This window comes from Condylura cristata, unplaced genomic scaffold (assembly GCF_000260355.1).
Source record: "Condylura cristata isolate star-nosed mole 26May11 unplaced genomic scaffold, ConCri1.0 scaffold00023, whole genome shotgun sequence".
Taxonomy (NCBI): domain Eukaryota; kingdom Metazoa; phylum Chordata; class Mammalia; order Eulipotyphla; family Talpidae; genus Condylura; species Condylura cristata.
Window position 1 is genome coordinate 24,191,186 of NW_004567124.1, and position 22,751 is coordinate 24,213,936.

The window sequence follows — 22,751 nt, forward strand, 5'->3', positions numbered from 1 at the left end:
AAAAAAAAAAAAGGTTCATAGTAAACTATAGGCTGAGTGAACAGGACTACATTTTCTTTTTCTTTTTCCATCAAGAAGTCATACACGTTAGATTAACTCACGGGAAAGAAATAAGTAATTCAGGTCCTTGTTTCTCAAAATATGGTCCCTAGATCAAAAGTGGAATCACCTTGAGCCTCTTAAGAGTGTAAAACTCCAGGTCCCATCTGATTAGAATTTGCCCTTTACTAATATTCTGCCTATAATAGCCTTTAGTTTTTAAAAGCCTGGTCTAAGTGACTATTTAAAATCCCCAAAGAAAAATGAACACAAAAATTTGTAAAAATAAGATACAAATGCCCATTAACTATATTTTTAAAAAGCTCAATCACTCAAGAAATAAAAGTAAATTAATCATTCAGTCTTTAAGTCTGTAAGCTTATAGATAATATAAGCTATGTGTGAGAAGTGAAATTAAAGGATTAAGGGAAGGGGGAGACAAATAGGAAGGCGGGAGGAGGAGCACAAAGGACTGGTGATGGTGCACAGGTGAAATGGTGGTGGAAATTCTATGGGGACTACACATTGTTTAGCAATGAACAATGGTATAAAAATATATAGAAAATAAAATGTGCAAATAAAAAGAGGCTTAAGTGTTCTTCTCAAGCTTGTAGTGTGTATGTTTCTCTTCTCTAAAGATTTATTTCTGCATACAAGAGCTAGGGTGTAGGCCAGAGGTGGGAGGTGGGTGGGGGAATGAGAAGAATCATCAGAGACAGAATAGGGAACAGAACAGGTAGATCTACTGAAATACACTGCTGAGGGGAGCAGTGGGCGAGACAGGAGAGGTCTGCTGTGCCATGTGGGTCAGCTCCCTGGTGGGCAAATGAATCCAGGCCAGGTCGCAGTAGCTGCAGATAGTTTCATAGTGCTGAAACTTAACCCTCTGTGTCACCAGGGAGGCCCCTGTAGTGTATATCTTTTGTGTTAATACCCAACATAAGTGAGATGTATATTCCATTAGAAGTGTGTATAAACTACCACAACTTCTCTGGAAGATAATTTGACAGTGTACATTCAAAATTAAAAGTAGGCCCTCTCTGGTGGCACAAGTTAGGACTCAGTATTGTAAGCTAACTGCAGTGCTTCAGTGAGAATTTGATCCCCCACCCGGGAGGTGACCCACATGGTACATCAGACCTCTCCTGTCTCACCCACTGCTCCCCTCAGCAGTGTACTTAATCAGTCTGCTTGTTCTGCTCCCTACTCTGTTGCTGATGAATCCTCTTACCGCCCCTGTACCTCTGGCCTGTACCCCAGTTCTGTATGCATAAATAAATAAATTTTAGAACACACACACACACAAACTAAAAGTATGGGAGCCTCCCTAGTGGTTCAGGGGTTAAAGTGTCAGTGCTGCCAAGACCAGTCACTGTAGCTTAACCTGCCCGGCCTGCATTCAGTTCCCAGCTAGGGAGCTGACCACATGGCACAACAGACCTCTTCTGACTTGCCCACTGGTCCCCTCAGCAGTATATTTCAGTAGATCTGCCTATTCTGCTCCCCATTCTGTCCTGCATCTCTGGCCTGCACCCCAGTTCTTGGATGCATAAATAAATAAAAATAAATCTGAAAAAATAAAAAGGTTTAGTTTTCTTGTCACATATGATTATGTTACTTGTTACTTAGAGCCTATCAAATCCAGTAAACACACAATGGTAGAATTTACTCACCACAGAGCAGTGATCAGTAAGAAGAATAAATGATGCCAAAGGATCAAATCTGAGATGTGTATCTTCTTGAATAGAAAATATGTGGTGAACACTCTTACTTCTTCCTACAGAATCCTAGTTATAAGCATAGCAAGGAAGTAACTCTTATGAGCATTTAAATATGGACAATGTTCCAATATTACATTTCCTATAACTTTTGTCAGTTCTCTGAATAGTAACAGTGCATTTTTCTCACTTATTTTTGATTCTTCCTATAAGCACTTTAAGTTGAATTTCTTCTAAACTTTGTAATTTTGTATTTGATACGAAAACCAAATAGACAAAACTGAGTATAATTTACCAGCATACTTCTGGATAAAGCTAACAATACCTGAGCACACTGGTCAATCTTAATATTACTAAAAGAGAAGCAATCAGATATTACAGGCTCTGATAAAAGTATGAAACACTAAATGAAGTATTTTTGCCAGCAAACAGACTCGAATCCTATCAACCCTCTAAATCTAATCCCCCATTTTCAATGCAATACAGTAAGGTAAAAAATTTTAAGTTAGTTTTAGCTTTACCAATTATCTGAAAAATACATTAAGCCAAATCAGAGTTCAACAGTGTTACAGCTTAATCATATATATAACAAATTGAAAACTGCTAACTTACCTGGACAATTACTTCTATGTTGTGTGTACCATTACTGTAGCTTCTTGGGTTCCATTTAAGTATGAAAATAGGACCAGACAAATGAACAGCTTTACCTAAATGAACTCCATCGATCTTAACTGTGACAGAAGTAATGGGGGATAAGGAAAAGGCCAAAACCCTAAAATGAGAGCACATATAAACATATGCACTTATGTATCTGTCATGGTTTTCATAAAGGAGAATAACCTCATTAAGCCTCAAAATATGTAAGTATAGACAGAACCTATCACGTTTGACTACTATTCATTGACCACTATTCATATCACCCAGTTTATTTCTGAATGGTGACTTTAGGAGTTCTACAATTCACAAGCCTGAATTGATGAGAAATTGGAAACTATTCTTTTACTTATTAAAAAGGAAAATAGGCCCGCCCTGGTGGAGCAGAGGGTTAAAGCCACTTCTGCATGAGTTCAATCCCCGCCTACCCCGGAGGTGAACACATGGCCTGGCAGACCTCTCCTCACCCACCCTCTGCTCCCCTCAGCAGTGTACTTTGTCAATATGCCTGTTCTGCTCCTCACTCTGTCTCTGGTGAATCCTCTCACCGCCCCTGTACCTCTAGCCGGTACCCCATGCACAAAAAAATAAATCTTTAAAAGGAAAATAATTTGTCGTTTAAAAAGTCAATCTGGAGTAGATTCAAAGTTCCGTCTGAAGAAACTACTGATTTTCCTCATAGGAAGAGAATACAGATGAAACATCTCACTTTGTTAAGCTAACACCAAGCCTAGTAGCTATTCATTTGGTTCCTAATGTATCTGTCTGGAAGTAGTAATATCACACATAGAGCTAAGGCTACTAAGCCCTTTCAGAAAACATACCATCTAAAGCTGATACCTAAACACTTATCAAAAAAGTCTGACTAAGAGATATATATGTTCTTCTTCACTAGTAAAAAAAAAATTGTAAATCATTTTACAAATACAATATCCAATAATGATAATAGTGTTGTGAAATTGATACTCATATTGCTTGGTAACATTAAAAATTAGTATCTGGGCCCTCCATGGTGGCGCAGCGGGTTAAAGCACTGCACTAAGAAGCTAAAGCCACTTCTGCATGAGTTCGATTCCCGCCTGCCCCGGAGGAGACCACATGGCGTGGCAGACCTCTCCTGACCTGCTCGCTGCTCCCCTCAGCGGTGTACTTCGTTGATCTGCCTGTTCTGCTCCCCACTCTGTCTCTCATGAAGCCTCTCACCGCCCCTGAGCCTCTGGCCTGTACCCCAGTTCTGTATGTACAAATAAATAAATCTTTAAAAAAAAAAATTAGTATCTGTTGGAAAAAGCAATCAGATGCCTTGCACATTGCTGGTGGGAATATGTAATGGTACAGCCACTACAGGAAACAGTAAGGCAATTCCACAAAAAATTAAAGACAAAGTGCCTTCTCAATGGGTAGATAGCATGTCTTATAAAAATTAAAGATAGAAATACCAGCCCATCAGTGGATCAGCAACCCTACTTCTAGATATATTCCCCAAACAACAGAATACAGGGACTCAAATAGTTATTTGTACACCCATATTCACAGCAGCATTATTTATAGTAGCCAGAAGGTGGAAGCAAACATGTCTATGGATGGATGAATGGATAAATAAATAATAGTATTCACATGCAATGGAATATTATTTGGTTTTAAAAAAGAAAAGGAAATTCTGACATACCTACAGCATAAACCTTAAGGACATTAGGCTAAATAAAAGATGTTAATCACAAAGGAGAAATTCTGTGGTTCTCTTATATGAGATACCTAAAGCAGTCAAATTCATAGACACAGAAAGAGGTAGTAGCCTGGGAAGGGATGGGGGGATGGTAAAATAGGAAGTTATTGTTAAATGGGTATAGAAGTTCACTTGGAAGATGAAAGAAGTTATGGTAATGACTAGTAGAGATGGCTGCACAACAATAAGAATGTACTTAGTGCCACAAACTATACTTTAAAATGGTAAATCTCATGTTATGTATTTTACCATAATTTTTAATAAAAGAATAATGATCTTAGTTACAAAAAAATTGGGTAATTCTTATCAACAGTCATAAAAGAATTAAAACTCTTTCATTTGTAGAATTCTATCTAAAGAAATTATCCAAATGAAGGCAGAATTTCTATGTACCCAAATATATGTAGCCAAATTAGAAAAAGAACCTTAAAGTTCACCAATGAAATAGGAAAATAGATAAACTGTGGTACATACTCTTGTTGAGATAGAAAAAGTAAGAATTAGGATAAACTATGTCCTATGATTACAGCCATTAAAAACAGGCCTGAAAAAGAAAGTCTAAGAAGGAAAACTCAGAAATGTTAACAGTTCTATGGGAGATATACACACGTCATTATGCCTGTTCTGGGGAGCAGAACAGGCAGAACGACGAAGTACACTGCTGAGGGGAGCAGCAGGCGGGTCAGGAAGGTCTGCCACGCCATGTGGTTCTCCTCTGGGGCAGGAGGGAATCAAACTCATGCGGAAGTGGCTTAAGCTTCTTAGTGCGGTGATTTAACCTGCTGCGCCACCAGGGAGGGCCCCCCAAAAATCATATTTTTTAAGTGAATGTAATGAAACAGTAAACAATTTATCTTTACATAATGTTTAGATTTTTGAGAAAACTAAAATGGGGCATTTCATAGCTTTCATATGGTATTCAGTCACAATGACTCATTTTCTATCAATATCAAACTGAAAGTAAATTTTGAAAAACTGATGCATACCTGATGTGTGTTGAATGAAGGAGTCTTTCTAGTGGTTCATGTTTAGCACAACTATAGAGAAGTGACTTAGGATTGGTGATAAGAACTACAGGCCACTCATCAAAAGTCCAATCTGCAAAGCTAAATAGGTCATGGTCAAAGGCAAAGATCCGATACCTAGAGATCAGAAGACAATAAGGTAAGTTAGCCACTACAAGTCATGAGAGGGCATGAAGGTTATATACAGAACAGATATAAAAAAATATAACTATATTCTTAGAGATCATAAGTTTGAACGCAGAGTAAATGATATTTTGCTTTCCTCCTTTTGCCACTAAGAGTTTGTATTTTACATTTGTCACAAGTGGGATCTAACTAAAACAATTTAACAGTTCTATAGAACAATGTCTGGAATAGAGCAGATGCTTAATTTTTTAAATAAATGCTTACTGAATTAATTCATTTAAATTCTATAAGACTACTTTGAACCTAAGACATTCATCATAAGCTTAATACCTGACATTCTTCATTCTATAAACAATGTTATATATAAATTTTAAAAATGAACGTAACTAGAAACTTTTCATTTTTAAAGCTTTATTTTAGCAATTTCAAAGAAATTAAACCTACGTTGTTTTGATTTTCTAAGTGCACTATGAAAAATATATTAACTAAGAGTAACCAAAGTTTTGTGTTTTCTAACCATCTAGCTAACCAGAAATAGCAGTGCTCACCAAATACTCCATGTGCTTCCCTGCATTTCCCATTCTCCCTGGTATTAGGTTGGGGCCATGTGACTAGATCTGGCCAATGGGCTGTGAACAGAAGTGACATGTATCACACTTCTGATCCACAGTAATTAAGAGTGGATGTGTGGTCTCCATGATTTCTTTCCTGCTTTAGAATTAATGTGTTAAAAGTGGCATTATGATATGGAAGATATCTGAGTCTGTGAATCACCCGATGGAAGAGAGATGTGCTAAATCATACTAGGTTTACAAAACTGAAAAAAATAAGTATCTGCTATGTTAAAAGTCACTGATATTTCAAAAAAAAAAGTCACTGATACTTCTAGATATATTGTACCCACAACAAAGCCTTGCCTAATAGTATTAATATATTATTTTTTAAAACTATTCCGTTGTAGTAATACAACTTAAATATTTAAAATACAAGTAAAGATTAGTTGTCTTTTTTTTTTTCCCCCAGTAAAAACTCCAAATAAAACCCCAGGGTGAAACACAGGGGAGCAGGCAGGAAAAGAGAAATAATTTCACAATTAAACATCATTTAACTTGTAACTATAGTATTTAAAAGAAATGAAGAAACTGACCAAAGGTGAAGAAGGCTATCTGATAAAGAGCATGCCCAGTCCAGCCACAGCCACTGGTTATGAATAGATAGATCTTAGCTCAAAATAATTACAGTTGCCAACTAATTACAGGCTTCAAGAATAGCTGCTACATACAGTTTCTACAAAAGTCAAACTATAATGAGTAAGTACCTTCCAGAATATAAAGCTGTTTTTTAATAAATGGAAGTTGTTAAAAACAGAAAGATAACATTCACCTCAACAAATATTCACTAAATGCTTAATACTGTTAGAGCAGTGGGCTTGAATAAATTAGACAGCAATTGATAATAAACAATGAAATGATATTTATACTCAAGCTATCCCATTTAGTTATTTTCAAAATATATACACACCATACATATTCATACAAAATATTCTACATACCATACATGTAGTCATATATTGTGCATATACAGATATACACACACAATGCAAAAGTATATTGTATACCACAGACTAGATAAGTTAGCTTTTCTTAGACTGTAACCTCAATAAACCACATCACCTATTTAAAGAACTTAAGTCATTATCATCTTATAGTAACAACCAGAAAGATCAATATAAATAATTCAGGGAGGAATGACATATTTCTATTCATTTTTAAATGAAGTCTCCTGTATCTTAACCCAGACCAGTACAATCAAAATCTCTAGAAATAGAACCTGGAAATTTTATTTTTTAATAACTCCTCCCTAAGTGTTATGCACACTTGAGTCCTGAACTGTTTCTTGGCAGATACAGTTTGAAAATATAAGGTAACATAGTGATGGACAAACATAACTGCTGTAACGAGGACTTGCATAATGACAAAAACTGCCGGATACCTTTGTCACCACAGAAACAGAGAACTAGCAGAAGCTCTTCCTCAACTGGAATCACTCACCATAACCAAAAGAAAACTATCACTGTGTTAACAAAGCTTCCACACATAAGTTTAAGTTTGTTTCCTTACCTTCTGTTATCCTTCCAGTCTCCCACCTCAAGTTCCAAAGTGCCCTGGACGTGACGAGTGTGCAACACAGGCATCAGTCCACCAAGTGTATGGAGGTGCCCACAAAAGTAAGCTGTAGCTGAACTAACCAAAGAAAAATAAATGGAATAAATAAATAAAGACAAGTTGTGATGCTAAACTAATGAAAAACTTCTCTCAAGAAAGCAAGGTAGGCAGAGCAACATAAAAAAATTAGAAACAATTTATTTTGATTTTGGAAGTCTGACTTACCTCATTATTGACCGAATTCCTGGTGCTGGAGAAAGGATAGTAGATGTTGTATAGTGTCCAAACCAAACACTGTGGTTGCTCCGACTACTTTCCTTGGCTAGTAATAAAAGTTCTTCCATTTGTTTCTGAAATGCGAGAAAAATGTAAGAATCTTTATGAGGACATAGGCTGAATCTAATGTTAAATTAAACAACTGACCTAAAGTTTTATAATACTTGGTAAATTAGGTCCAGGGCATAATCTTATAAATTAATGACCTGCATGAGCCTTTCTAAGTTTCAAACTGTCTTCACATACATACATTACCACTCACTCAATCCCAAAAGTAACTGTGATAAGTAGGACAGTTATTATCCCTATTTGATAGGGAACTGATATTCACCTTCAAATTACATATTTTTTCCTAAATTACAACTTTCTTTATAGATGTAAAAAAGAACCACCAGTATATCTGGTCCTGAATACCACATTGCAAAGAGGATATCAAAACGAAACTTTTAAAATAAGATATATATAACATCACAGAAAGCCTTGGACCGAAATGTTTGTAACAGCTCTACCCATTATAAGCAAAAGCTGGAAACTATCAAACTGCAGTACATCCATGTGATGGAATACTACTCAGCAATAAAAAGCAAAGAACTCCTACTTTTCAGTAGTTCTAAGAAACTTATTATACAGTGCATAAATGGATGAATCACAGACACAAGAGTATAACATTTTATTATTTCATTTTTTAAAATTCTAGAACAAATAAAACTAATTTACATATATAGAGAACCAATCAGTGTTTCTTTGGGACTAGGTATGAAAACTGACCAAGAGAACTTTCTGAGGTGAATGAAAGCTTGATCTTGTTTGTAGTGACAGTTACTCCAGTAAATATATTTGTCAAAACTCTTCACTTAAAACAATGCATTTAATATTATATAAGTTATCCCTCATAAAGTTGATTCCAAAAGTAACTTGTACATATGTAAATTTACAGTAATATTATTTGTATCCTGCTTATAGCAATAAGTTTCTGGATTTTATCCTCAGGATTTCTATATAATTTGGTAAGACTCAGGTAAAGACTGGGAACCTTTACTTGATAAGATTCCAAGTTGATTTTCAAGCAGATGAATCCTAGCTTGTACTTTAAAAAAACACTAAATCCTAGCTTGTACTTAAAAAAAAAAAATAAGTTAACCAATTATATATAAAGGTATAAAGACATGTGATAGTCAGGAAACAAAATATATCTTCATTAAATGCCTAATTTAACACTGCACTTAATAATAATCTGCTCACTTGATTTCAAGCTCCTCTCAATCTTTATATCACTTTTTTATATCTATCTCCATACTGGTCTTTTACTTCACCATTAGATTAAATATGCATAAGTGGTCAGGGACTTGGTATCACTTATCACCTTTGTATTCATATATATGGTCATATAAGTCTTGCATATAAGAATATGTTCATTAAATATTTAATGAGTTAACATTGGCTGAGCATAAAATGATGGAACTTTCCAGACATTTTGATTCATGCAAAAATTTTAATTTACTTCACAGAAGTACCTAAGAAAATGGTTATCCTTCTCTTAAAAATACATGTATTTAGTTAGAAATGGTAAGTATAGGGATCTAGAAATATACCATATAGTTTACAAAGCTGTGTGCCCAGAATCTTGAGATGTGCATCCTGGATCTAATACATATTTAATAAATGTTTAATGAATACACTTTCTTGCTAGATTTTCATGACTGCTGAAACTGCTGGGGGTTTTTTTCTAGCATACCTGTAAGCATAGCAAAATTTTTCTCCAGCATTTTTTGATAAGAATTGTTTACCTCAGATAACTTAAAATTGAACTACATGTGAGTCATGTGTATCCAAGAAAAAAGTAAAATAAGTTAGCTATAAAGGGTAGTGAAATTTTTACTGTACCTCATCTAAAATTCCAAAGAAATTATAGGGTCTCTTAGGGCCTGGGTTTAGGGTGGCATCCACAGAGATGAAAGAATAGTTGCCAAAGGGAGTACTATGGACATAATGGTAAGAGCCATCCCTACGTACAGCAGAATATTTCCTAAAAAATACAAGACAGGAAAGTTTTAGTGCAATCATAAAAAGGTGGAATAACTTTCAATTTTTTCACTAATATCACACTAGATTCTGCCTAACTATGAAAATTTCACAATCTGACAGAAAATAGACAAAATTAGATCCAAAATGGATAAACTGATTAAAAGAAATTTTAAAGATTTTCTCCCATTGCCAAGACTTAGGCAATCAAATTTATCAGTAACCAAATACCAGGTGATCAAAGAGAGAAGTAGGCAGTCCATTAAACAAAAATTTAAAAAGGGATTAACCATAATCCAGTGAAATGGTACCATTGTTAATAAAATCTAGTGAGGTCCTAGTAACTAGCAATATTCTTAGCGTGGTGAGATAGGAAAGGTGTTTATTTCTTGAATCAGGACTACAAATGCCTAACTTACAATAAAGCCTTGCCAGAAGAAAAATGTAACAAGCCAGAAGAAAAATGTAAGTCGAGGTGTGGGTCAATTAATTTTCTGTAGTCCCTAAGAGCATATGAGTAACAAACTCAACCTCTTTAAGTCTTCATCATTTTAAATACCAACAATAGGAGGGAGGTACATGGGATATGGGCACAGGTGGTTTGGTGGAAGGCACAATATATAAAGATTTATATATTTATACAATAAAAATTAATATACTTAAATGTCCATGTGAGGCTTCAGTTTGTGGTGAAGGATGCACTGTTTTCCTTATTTGTCTATGGAACACTCTTCTGTACCCCACCCCTAGTTTTTACAGGCATGCCTTTTAGAGATACATGGACCAGAGTTTGAGAAAAGCTAATCTGGAGCAATGGATGAGATAAAACTCCTCCAAATAAACTCTTTGGCCATCTTATGGTATAAGGTGATGCTGTATGACATGCCCAGACTTTAGGACTTCCATGATGAAATAAGTAAAAGAAAGTTATCAATAGTTTTTAGGTGTCCATAAAGTTGGAGAATGAAGAGCAGATAGAAAGAATAGGTGACATAGTGCACAGAGTAGGCATTCATTATGTATTTGTTGAATAAATATGAAGTACATGTTATACTGGGAGCATACCTGTGTTACTCAAGTGTCAGAACATTATAAGAAACTATCAATACCTAAGAGTCTTATGTTTTACTTACGAATGTACGTGAAAAAATACAAATAAACTTCTGAGCTACTAGAGACCTTTATTTAAGTCACATCAGTCACAAAATATTAAAAAATATAGTGTCATAGATTTTATATTTAACAGTTAATTCATTTCAGTCTTTCTTGGTGATTTTTATTAAATCTCTAAAGCATCTTTTTCTCATTAAAATTTTTATTTACATTTTTCCTGTTTAATTCATTTTGGAAATTACCCTTAGGGATCCTATAATCTCACATATGTTGTCTTTTCCCCTATATTTTTAATACATTAAAATCCAACTATCTCTAAAATAATCTAGATACTTGTAAACATAGGTTAAAGTATATGATAGCTAACATTTTTTGAATTCTATGTTTTGGCATTCTGAGCATTCTTAAGATCAAGACTCAGCTTTAAGATTCCCCCCCCCCTTGGGATTTACAACTTCTATAAACGCTCTATTCCCAGAAAAATGCCACTTATTAAATTTAGATATATATTTATAGTTAGAAAAAAAACATAAAGTGAAAGAAACTTTCATGTGACAAATGATTTGACTTTTTTTTTTTTAAATGAATTACTTTTAAAGACTTACTTATCTATGTATACAAGAACTGGGGTATAGGCCAGAGATACAGGGTGGGACAGGTGAGAGGATTCACCAGAGACAAAGCAGGGAGCAGAACAAGCAGATCAACTGAAATACACAGCTGAAGGGAGCAGCGGGCAAAACAGGAGAGTTCTGAGGTGCCATGTGGGTCAGGGATCAAATTTGTGCTGAAGTGGCTGTGGACAGCTCCATAGTGTTGCGACTTAACCCCTTACACCACCAAGGAGGCCCTGATTTGACTTTTTCAATAACTAGAAGGACCCTAAGTTCTATTAATTGAAAGATACAGTTAACAGGAGATGAAATTTCTTCATTTTTGTCTTTTTCCTTTGTCACATTAACAGAAATAGACAATGTACTCTTCCAAACTATGTTAACCCTCATTATATGTCAATAAATTAATGTTTTTTTTTTATATATATCATCCTCAAACTGATGTCACCTTATCCATGAACTTTGTTCACAATGTAGGTATGCCTTTTATTCATTTCAGGTCCCTTCCATATCATGACCCTTTGATTTGGGCTACATATTTTCAATTTCTCCTGCTTTCCCCCTTTTATTCCTACCCTATTTCCTTTTGTATAATTGATTGCCTTTTATAAAATACTATTTTGATTATGTTACTTGTGTCTTTAGGGACTTAATGGAATTAATGAAGAATTTCCAATCACATCTAAATTGCGATGCTTGTCATTCAAGACCTCCAAAAATTTTGTTTGAAGCTACCTATCCAATATCATACCACTCCTCATTATGAATCTTTATTTGTAGATACTTCTTTTCAGAGTGCCCCAAAGAACTCATTCAAATTCTAATGTTTGGGCTAACATATGGTCCTCAGGACTTCTTACTTCTCTAAGTGCTACCTGCCTTTTAAGACTGGATGCAATTTTTGCTTCTCTTATATAGTTTCCTCTAGCTTGCAATTAACAGATAAGCTCTGGAGATCTAACACACAGCATAATAATTATACTATATTACAAATGTCAAAGTTGCTAAGAAAATAGAAATTAATTGTTCTCAACACACATAATAATTATATAATGTGATAGAAGTGTTAGCTAACACTATGGTGACAATTTTATTGCAATTGTATCACGCATATATACTGTAACATGTCAACTTAGCCAATGTTATATGTTAATTATAAGTTAATAAGAAAACGTAAGATATATAAAGTCTCCTCCATGTCCACCCCATGGTGACCTCTGCCTTTTCTGATTTCTCAGTAATCACCATGTGTAACAAAAAAATCTAGGATTTTATCAGCCCTTCCTTCATGTTCTTTTCTAATTTTTCCTAAACATTTTTTTTTAAAGATTTATTTATTTATGTTTACAGAACTGGGGTACAGGCCAGAAGTGTGGTGGGTGAGAGGATTCACCAGAGACAGAGTGGGGAACAAAACAGGCAGAATGATGAAGTACACTGCTGAGGGGAGCAATGGGTGGGTCAGGAGAGACCTGCTGCCCCATGGGGTCAGCTCCCTGGCTGAGGATGGAACTGGTGCTGCAGTGGCTTCATATAGCTTCATAATGTAGTGCTTTAACCTGTTGCACCACCAGGGAGAGCCCCTAAACAATTTCTATCTGACTTAATTAGATTTCCTTGAAGGTAGAGGCTATATATGTTTTTTAATATAACTTCTTCTTACATGACCTCTGCTTCTATCTAACAATGGGCTCTCAGTAAATACTTGCCACTTGAGCGGTGGACAATGAAGAACAAAGCTACTAAATGTCTGGAACTGAAATGGAAACTACAACCAAAAGTAGAATTGCAACTAGAGTTTTCTAACTTAAAGATTCTTTCACATTCACAATATTTTTCACATTCATAGCACACAAAAGAAAATTTTAAAGGGCAAAGCAGACAGCTGGACTGTTCAACCATTCCAAGGCTAAGAGAATCAGAATCTCAATATTCCTAAAATCTGCTGTACTCTAGCTAACAATCTCTGCTCTAAATGACTTCTGCTAAGCAACAAAGGCAAATTTAAAAAGTCTGTGTGAATATTAAAAGTACCATTTAGCAAAAAAAAAATAAAGAGGTATGAAATAAAAAGGAAAAAGTCCAAATAAAAAGAACTGAATCTGTTACCAAAAGAAAAGCAAGCATCATTTTCTAAACTACCAGAGGTTTTCTTAATATAGAAAATTTATCTGTAAAACAGAGTTTTCATTCATCCAATCGACTGCACCTTCCTTATAACACAGAATCTATATCATGATCTGTTTGTTACTATACCTGTAATAATTCTCGACGCTGTCCAGACTTGGAATGTTGAATGCGTCTATTAAAAGAAAATATCATCAATATTAAAAAGAAAAATGCAAACATGTTAATCACTAAAGAAAATGATAATTCTTTTAATTACACTTTAAATGGTAAAGCACAATTAATGAGGTTGATAATTTTTGAAACTTAATAAATGTATATTATCTGGAAACATTTAAGGTACCATTAGCATATTAGAGAATAATACTTTATTTTGAATGATGTACAATTCAGAACAATCAGTAAGACTGGACCATTTTTGCTGTTGTTTTAACCATGAGATTTTGGAACTAGATTCATGCCTGATATATAGATTGATGATAGGTGGTCACTTTAAACCCAGGGCCAAAGTTCCTCTTTTCTGAAATCTTAAAAAAGATTCAGTAAAAAAGCTAGATAGGGCCCTCCCTGGTGGTGCTGCGGGTAAAGCACAACACTAAGAAGCTAAGGCCACTTCAGCATGAGTTCAATCCTGGCCCCACAGGGGAGTTGATCCACAGGGCATCACATACCTCTCCTGACCCGCCAACTGCTCCCCTCAGCAGCGTACTTCTCAGTGAACAGCCTGGCTGTTCTGCTCCCCACTCTGTCTCTGGTGAATCCTCTCACCGTCCCTGAACTCTGGCCTGTACCCCAGTTCTGTATGCATTAGTAAATAAATCTTTAAAATTAAAGTTAGATAATGCTAAGGAGTAAGGTTATGAATATCTTAGAACACTAGTGCTCAGGCTACTATGGCCAGCTTTGCAGTGCTGTGCTTTAACCTGTTGCCCTCAGCAGGGTACTTTGTCATTCTGCCCGTTCTGCTCCCCACTCTGTCTTTGGTGAATCATCTCACCATCCCTGCACCTCTGGCCCAGACCCCAGTTTTGTATGCATAAAAAAGTAAATCTTTAAAAAATAAAAAAAGAGTATCTTAGAATACTTAGATTGGAATACAACCATTTCATAGAGCTTTGATTGCTTGACTATATTAGCTAAAACTTTCTAGATGCTTTGAATTCTGGGGATCTACTACAGTTATAATAATTAACTTAAGAGAATAAGCTATTAGTTTATATAAGTAAAGTTAGATTATGAATGCCAAAGGATTCTCTTAAGTTTTTTAATCAAAAGGGTCTGTTTTATATTTGTTACTTGATGTGTTACTTACTGCGAAAAATTTTGATTTGTATCACTAATTAAGATCAAGAAAAAAAGAAAATGTAAATATACCAGAGAAAATAAGTCAGCTATCCTATTTTAATTTATAAATTCTAGTTGCTTTGTAAGAACTATTCATTTCTAAAGAGGTTTCTGATCAAACTACTTGCTGTATATTTTACTAGATAAATTTAGCTGTTTAAAATGATAATTTACATATAAATAGTACTCATAAGAATCAATCAAATGAAGCAACTTAAGTAATTAGTAATAAAATCAGCTATTCTAAAACAAACAAGACTACCATCAAAACTCTTAATGGAGAAGAGTTCATTTTTTCACTAACACAATAATCTTAAAATTTGGAAGGAATAGCCATTTCTCTTCACCCATCTATATGGGAATGTACTTGTATTTTAACTTTTAATGTACACAGAGCAAAATTCATTCTTTTGTGATGTACATTTCTGTATGTTTTAACAAATGTACAGTCATGTATCTAATAAGCAAGATATAGGACAGTTCCCACCCACCCCCCAAATTCTCTTAAGACATCCTCTATGTAGTTAACTTCTATTCCTAGCCCAAGCAACCACAGTCAGTTCTTTGCTTGCCTTTTCTTTAATATCACTATCACTGGGACCATATAATGTAGATTTATAGGTTTAGGTTCTTTCACATAGCAAAATGTACAAACTTTAAAAACATTCACCTGCATTTGTTCTGCTAGAATTTTGCTTCCATGTAAAGAAGGGGCCATATCAATTTTCCTCTCCAAATCTAAGAGTGACACCTGAAATTTTAATATTATATGTTATAGCTATACTTCAGAGTGGTGGCTGTCAGTATGGCTAAATCTATGCTACACTATCTCATTTTATAGTTTTACAAGCTAATTTGGAGAATTGAGGCTCTTGCTGGAGAAAAAAAGTCTAGTCTTAATTCTAACTGGATTTTGATTCTTACCATGATTTCCTTTGATATCTAGCCACTTGGTTTTTTCCATCACCTTTGTCTTCTTCAGAATATCCTGGTAAGTTTGCCATTCTACCTCTTGCTGTGTGGACCCCAACTGTTCCTTTGTTTTGGCATCTGTCAAATCTCCTGTAGATTTACATAAGAATTCCATCACAATGCAAAAAAAAAAAAAAACATGAGGCAGTCAACTTTTTTAAGCACACACTAAAGAAATTAACTAAGATATTTCAAGTACAAACACATGTGTAAGCACAAGCATTTATGTGTCCATCTATGTCAGTCAGCAAGGCATTTAAAATAAGATTTTTTCAGCAAGGGCGTTAGCTTCTGAAGTTAGAAAGTGCCCTATTTAACCTGATATTGGATATGATATTAAAATTAGGTCATGAAACACAATTTTTAAAAACACAGTACAGACTGTATCAGGAGATTCTGATAAAATAAAAGCCTTTATTAGAAATTCCAATATTCTGGGCAGGTACCTAGTATCTAAGGGAACCACATTTTGCAAACCCCAAAATTAGGATATGTGATCTGACAAAGTATTATTTTTACAGCAAGAAACAATCTGGAAGGTATGGTTTGAAAATGAAGTACTGGCCCTCCCCGGTGGCACAGTGATTTAGAAGCGGAACTGCAAGCTAGCTGCAGCCACATCAGTGGGGTTCGATTCCCTGCCCCGGGGTCATCCACAAGGCCCAACAGACCAATACTCTGTCTCACCCGCTGCTCCCCTCAGCTTTGTACTTCATCCATCTACCTGTTCTGCCCTCCCCCCTTTTCTAGTGAATCCTCTCACCGCCCCTGCTCCTCTGGCCTGTACCCCAGTTTAGTATGCATGAAATACTAAAATTTGTAGGAAACCAGACAAACATTTGAAAATTTGAATTCTCCTCCTACAGTTTAGGAGCAAGTGGTAAGGGGGATCGAAGATTTTAGAGCACCCAAATAACAGGACTACCAAGAGATGAAGATAGTGTCCCAAGTCACTTGAAGACAAACAAAATAACAATACAAGATTGTTGTCATGGAGAACGTGAAAAGTTTGTAAGCAAACTTTGGATTTGTGATTAGAGAGGTTTTCCAATTCTTTCTCAAATCCAAGATTGCAACAGTGACAAAACAAACAAATTCAGCAGACTGTGCAGTAAGGGGAAATCACAAGACTTGTTCCAACCACTTCGAAAAAAAATTGCTAATAGTAAGTCATTGAGATCGAATCTTGACTACTTAGTTCTTAGGTGAAGGGAAATACGCTGTCCCATCTCCTCTGCAGGAGGACGACTCACTTAGGGCTGAGGATATGGTGTTCTGAAAGTCCCCCAAGGAAGAAGCTGCAGCCCTGACTAGTATTCTACCACCCAAACCACAGCACAATAGGACAGCACAGCAATCCTCCCTACCTGTTGCTAGGACGAGGGCTGGTTGAATGATGTCAATAGTTTCAGAGCAGAACTTCTCTAAGTCTACAGCTCTGCCTGGATCGTGAAACCTGCTCAGGTGAATGTCGGATATCTGCCGAAAGCAGGTATTAAGCAGAGATATCTGAGTCAGAGAGGAAGCATTTACAGAGATGACCAAGCGGCTCTCTCCCGCAGAAGGACAAGGGGAAAATGCAGCACATCAGGGGATTCTCCAGAAAGAGCGAACTTCTCCCCACCCCCGCCCGTCCCCACGCAAGCCCAGAGTCTGGGGCCCAAACAGGCGTGTATCGCGCCCGCACGGACGCAGCCCGCGTCGTGACAGCTCTGCCCCCACCCCCTACCCCCACTGCGTCACCTGCAGACCCCAGAAGAGGTTGCCGCCTTCAGGGCCCGGGGCTGGGTGCGGGCTCCTGGGGGCGCGGGGCTGGGGCAGTGGTGAGGGCGTGCCGGCTAGGCCATAGTGCTCCAAGAGCACGGCCGCCAGCGCCGCGGCCGCCAGCCCTGTGACCACCCTTAGGGCCAGCAGGGCGGCCATTCCGCCCGCCCGGGCGCGGCCCTCGCTGTCCCGGGCCGGAGCGCGCGGTGCCCCCGGGAGCTGCTCTGGCCTCACTTCCGGACTCTATGGTCTCGGGGGTGGCGCGCAGACCCACCACCACCACCGTCGCCGCCCGCTGTGCACCTGCCGCACGCCCGCGGCTCGGCGATTAGAGCAAACCAAACCCCCAGCGCCCACACTCGGTGGCCGCCGGGTAGCAGGAAGGGAGCCTGCGACCGGAGGCGGGGGTTAAAGTGCTGGCTCCGCCTTAGTCATTTCTGACCTCGGTAGATCAGTTTCATTAACCTGTAAAGCCGAGTTAATAATACCCCCCGCGTGTACTTCACAGGGATGTGAGAATCAAAGCTGGAAGAGGACGCTTTTTAACTGCTGTATGACAGATGGCTTTCGCTGGCCCCTTCTGATATTACCAACGCCCCAGCATAGGTTTTCTAAAACGTAATCCTGTACGTTTTGATCTTTTCCCCCCATGACCTGCTTTCAAAGGCGCTTGGTTATATAATATGAAAATACAATGGTATGCCATTCAGGAAATTTTAAATACTCCCTACGGGCTAGACACAGAAAATAGATTTGGGCCTTGCCTTTAATTTATCCAACACTTCCTTATGGTTGAACTTTTGATTATGTTCTGAATAAACATCTTGAATCAACATTCTGAATAAACAATGATATTCTGAATAAACATTTCTACACCAATAGGGCCTTTTGTTTTACCATATTTTAGTAGTTTCCTTAGGATAAGTCACTAGTTTTGCCTATTTCAATGCTTTAAATACTTTTTGAGTACCTTTGTAAATCCCAGATACTGATTTAAGTAGAAGACATAGAGGAACACATGGTAAGTAGTGAAAGAACCATTCTTTATTATCTTAGAAGCTTATGTAGGTCAGAGAAATATGCAAATAAGTTAAATATAAGAATGTACTATTCGCCACAAGGCAACCAACCAGATGTTAAAGGCTAGAGGAAGGTTAAAACCAGTAGAGTTCATTCACATCTTTGGATAGAATGAGGAAAAGTTCAGTTAAGGAAGTGGCATGTAAAGAATGGACAGTGTTTCTGAGAGGCAGAAACTAAAGGTGGGAAAGGGAGAAGCACTTCTTTCATGAAGACCTAATAACATTAAAGTAAGAAAATGGGGGGGGGGCATGCTAAGAAGACTATATTAAATACTTAAGTGTGGCTGGGCCAGAGTTATGCTAAAGTGATAGTGGTTTGAGCCACCCTTGGTTTGAGCTGCATTATGGAAACCATCCACACATGCCAAGACTGAAAATGGACTTGACAACATGAGACTAATTGACAAAGAAGCATATAGCAGACAATCCTGTTAGAAATCCAGTGTTATGGTTTGCATATTTCTCCCCCAAACATGTATGTCAAAATCCTAACATCCAATGTGTTGGTATTTGGAGATGAGGTCATTCACTGGGTTCTGCCCTCATGATTGAATGGGATTAGTATCCTTATAAAAGAGACCCTGGCAAGGCCCTTTGCCCTTTTCACCATGTGAAGACACAGGAAGACTACAGTTTACAACCTGGACAAAGTCTTCATTAAAGCCCAACCATGTCTAGCCTCCAGAACTATAAGAAACAAATTCCTGTTCTTTGCAATACCACTAGCAGACTGAGTAGGTGAAGACATTTAGTTTGTAGATTATTACAGAGAACTGAAGAAGATCAGAGAGTACAGCATTGAGATCAAAAAGAAAAAATCAGATGTAAAGTAACTGTAAAGACAGAAACTATAGGACTTGCCTGCTGGTTGGGTATTTGAGGGAAGAAAAAAGATAGTTAAAAGCAAGGACCTAAGAAGCAGAACTATAGTTTATATGCACAGAGGACTGTCCATGTGAATAAAGTTTTTGGTTTTGTTTAATACTGCATCACTAGAAAACATCTGGATGGCTATGTTTAAAACCAAAATTGAAAGCAATGATGGAAGTTAACTTATTAAGAGAGAAATGTGGCATATATTCAGTGCATTTGGAGAGCTCTTGGAACCAAGGGTAGGAGAATTATTTTCCAGAAGCAGAATTTAAGTGGCTCTGTGACAGGAACTGACTATTAAGATATCTGGGGCACAGAAACATGATTTAAAGTTGCAAAGACTGGGTCCTCCATGGTGGTGCAATGGGTTAAAGCCCAGCTCTATGAAGCTATCACAGCCATTGCAGCACAAGTTCAATCCCCGGCCAGGGAGGTGACCCACATGGCAAATATAGACCTCTCCTCTCTCACCTGCTGCTCCCCTCAGCAGTGTACTTCGTCAAGCTGCCTGTTATATTCCCCATGCTGTCTCTGGCGAATCCTCTCACTGATCCTGCACCTCTGGCCTGCATCCTAGTTCTGTATGCATAAATAAATAAATCTTTTTAAAAAATTAAGTTGCAGAAACTGGAGTCTCCTTGGTGACACAAAGGGTTAAAACATAGCACCATGAAGCTAACCGTGGTCACTGCAACACAGGGGCAGAGGACCTCTCCTGTCTGCCCACTGCTCCCTTCAGCAATGTAATTTAGTCAATCCACCTGTTCTGCTCCCCACTCTGTCTCTGGTGAATATCCTCACTCCACCCCTGCACCCCAGTTCTTGTATGGATAAATAAATCTTCAAAAAATAAAATAAAAAATAAAGTCACAAAGACCAACAGATATTGAATTATAACCAAGTCGCTACAGAAGCAGGAATGTACTTAAGGATGGTTACTAAATCTCCAAGGAATTAGCTGTTTTGACCTGCAAATTACTACAAAGTTTAGTATAAAGGATGGCTTTCAATTCCTGAGAGTCCAAACAGAAAGTTAGATTACTTGCTATCTCATGCTATGAGCAAGCAGCAATTCCCTAGAACTAGATTCAAGGGAGAATGTATAATGGGACATGAAACAGTGTACATTCTCATCAATGTTTTTAAGTGGAGCTATGTGACATACACTGTTTAAAAATCCAAATATATAGAATTTAGCCATTGTGAAGTCATTTTTATACAGAGCTAAAATAATGCAATTTAACTAGTTCTTTGGGTATATATTTTACTTTCCAAAAGTGTGATAATATAAAATTTACCATCTTCACCATTATAGAGTATACAATTCAGTGACAAAAGCACATTCACATTCACATTGTTGGGCAATCATCATCACTATCCATCTTAAACTTCAACATCCCAAACTGAAATAAATGTTATACCATTGACCACATCTAACTCCCCATTCTGCCTTTTCTCTCTCTCAGCCCCTAGCAAACATTATTTTACTTTGTCTCTATGAATTTGATTATTCTAGGGACCTCATATAATATTGTCATTGTGTCTGGTTTATTTTACTTAGCATAGAATTTTCAAGTTTCACCCATGTATCAGAAGTCCCTTCTTTTTTTATTTTTATAATAGTTTATTTTTAAGATCATTTTGTACCTTTTTCCATCTCAGTTAGAAGGCCCTTCTTTTTTTAAGAGTCTATAACACTGTTTCCACCTTTTAGTTAGTGTGAATAACACTGCTATGAACATCAGTCTGTATGTACAGGACTGCTAAAAGCTTTTAAAGGAGCATTCCTTTTACTCTTTAGGAAAACAAACCTGAGAATTACCTAGGCAAATGCATTTAGGTAATTAATATACAAAAATTACCTTGAAATATCTCAAAAACAAGAAATCAAAGATCAAGGAAATGCTGACATACAATATGAATGAGCCTTGAGGTTATTTTGCCAGTGAAATAAGCCATTCACAAAGAGACAAATAGTATGAATCTACTTATATGAAGTTAGCCATATAACTAAAAGTAGCCATATGTACTAAAAGTAGTCATAGAGACAGAAGAATGATGATTGCAAGGGGCTAGCAATAGGGGAAATATGGAATTAATGTGTAGTAGATACAGATTTTCAGTTTTACAAGGTAAAAAAACTTCTGGAGATTGGATGGTGATGGCTACATAGCATTATGAATGAAGTACCAATGCCACTATGCACTTAAAATATATGCAATGTATATTTAGTACTGTTAAAATGTAACTTACATGTGATACATACTTTACCACAACTTATTTTTTTTTTTATAAAGATTTACTTATGCATACAAGAATTGGGTACAGGCCAGAGGTGCGGTGGTGAGAGGATTCACCAGAGACAGAGTAGGGAACAGAACAAGCAGACTGACTTACACTGCTGAGGGGAGCAATGGGCAGGCAGGTCAGGAGGGGTCTGCCACGCAATGTAGATCAGCTATCTGGCAGGGGATTGTACTCTAGCTGCAGTGGCTGCAGGATAGCTTCATAGTGCTGTGTTTTAACCTGTTGCACCAACAGGGAGGGCCTCTTTACCACAATTCTAAAATCAATAAATTAAAAAATGAAGGCGAGAGGCTTTCTCTTGTAACACTATTAAAATGATCTCCATTTAGAAGCCATTTCATGATCGATTAAAAAAGAAATCGACCATTTAGCCACATAGATTAACCAAAGCAAGTTTGGATAACATCAAATTCATTCCTTACATTTATTTAAATATATGGAATCCATAGAACACCAATCATTGTCCCTTTCACATCCCTGTGGTACTAATGCCACTTTGTCACCTCTATAACAGATATGAATCCACAAGACTCAAAAAAAAAAGAAAAAGCAGATGTCGAATGCCCACATCAAAAATTACAATAAGCACCAAACTAAGCAGTTAAAACTAGAGTCTATCAGAAAAATATTTTGGTCATATTCAATATTTAAAAGTTTCCTTTATTTCTTCAGTTGGCAATAGATATGTCAGTGTTTGTTTTATTGTAATTGGCAATAGATATGTTAGTGTTTGTTTTATTGTAATTTCTTAAGTCGTATGCATGTCATGTACTCATTCATATTATAAAATATTTACTGCAACAT

At 36.8% G+C, this 22,751-nt stretch overlaps 1 protein-coding gene across 4 annotated transcripts in view; it reads right to left on the reverse strand.

The window, feature by feature from the left end:
- The window catches only part of TMEM62 (transmembrane protein 62), a 50,680-nt gene that overhangs the window by 8,076 nt on the left and 19,853 nt on the right, over nucleotides 1-22,751 (reverse strand). The window contains exons 1-10 of one of the 4 annotated variants that reach the window (XM_004687870.2): nucleotides 17,665-17,952; nucleotides 17,289-17,400; nucleotides 15,874-16,011; nucleotides 13,735-13,780; nucleotides 9,614-9,755; nucleotides 7,679-7,803; nucleotides 7,409-7,531; nucleotides 5,124-5,279; nucleotides 2,370-2,529; nucleotides 1,713-1,826 (exon numbers count right to left, since the gene is read on the reverse strand). In XM_004687870.2, the coding sequence (XP_004687927.1) occupies nucleotides 1,713-1,826; nucleotides 2,370-2,529; nucleotides 5,124-5,279; nucleotides 7,409-7,531; nucleotides 7,679-7,803; nucleotides 9,614-9,755; nucleotides 13,735-13,780; nucleotides 15,874-16,011; nucleotides 17,289-17,400; nucleotides 17,665-17,844 (1,296 nt within the window). In that variant the 5' untranslated portion in view covers nucleotides 17,845-17,952. The other 3 variants (XM_012728717.1, XM_012728715.1, XM_012728716.1) reach the window with 3 other exon arrangements.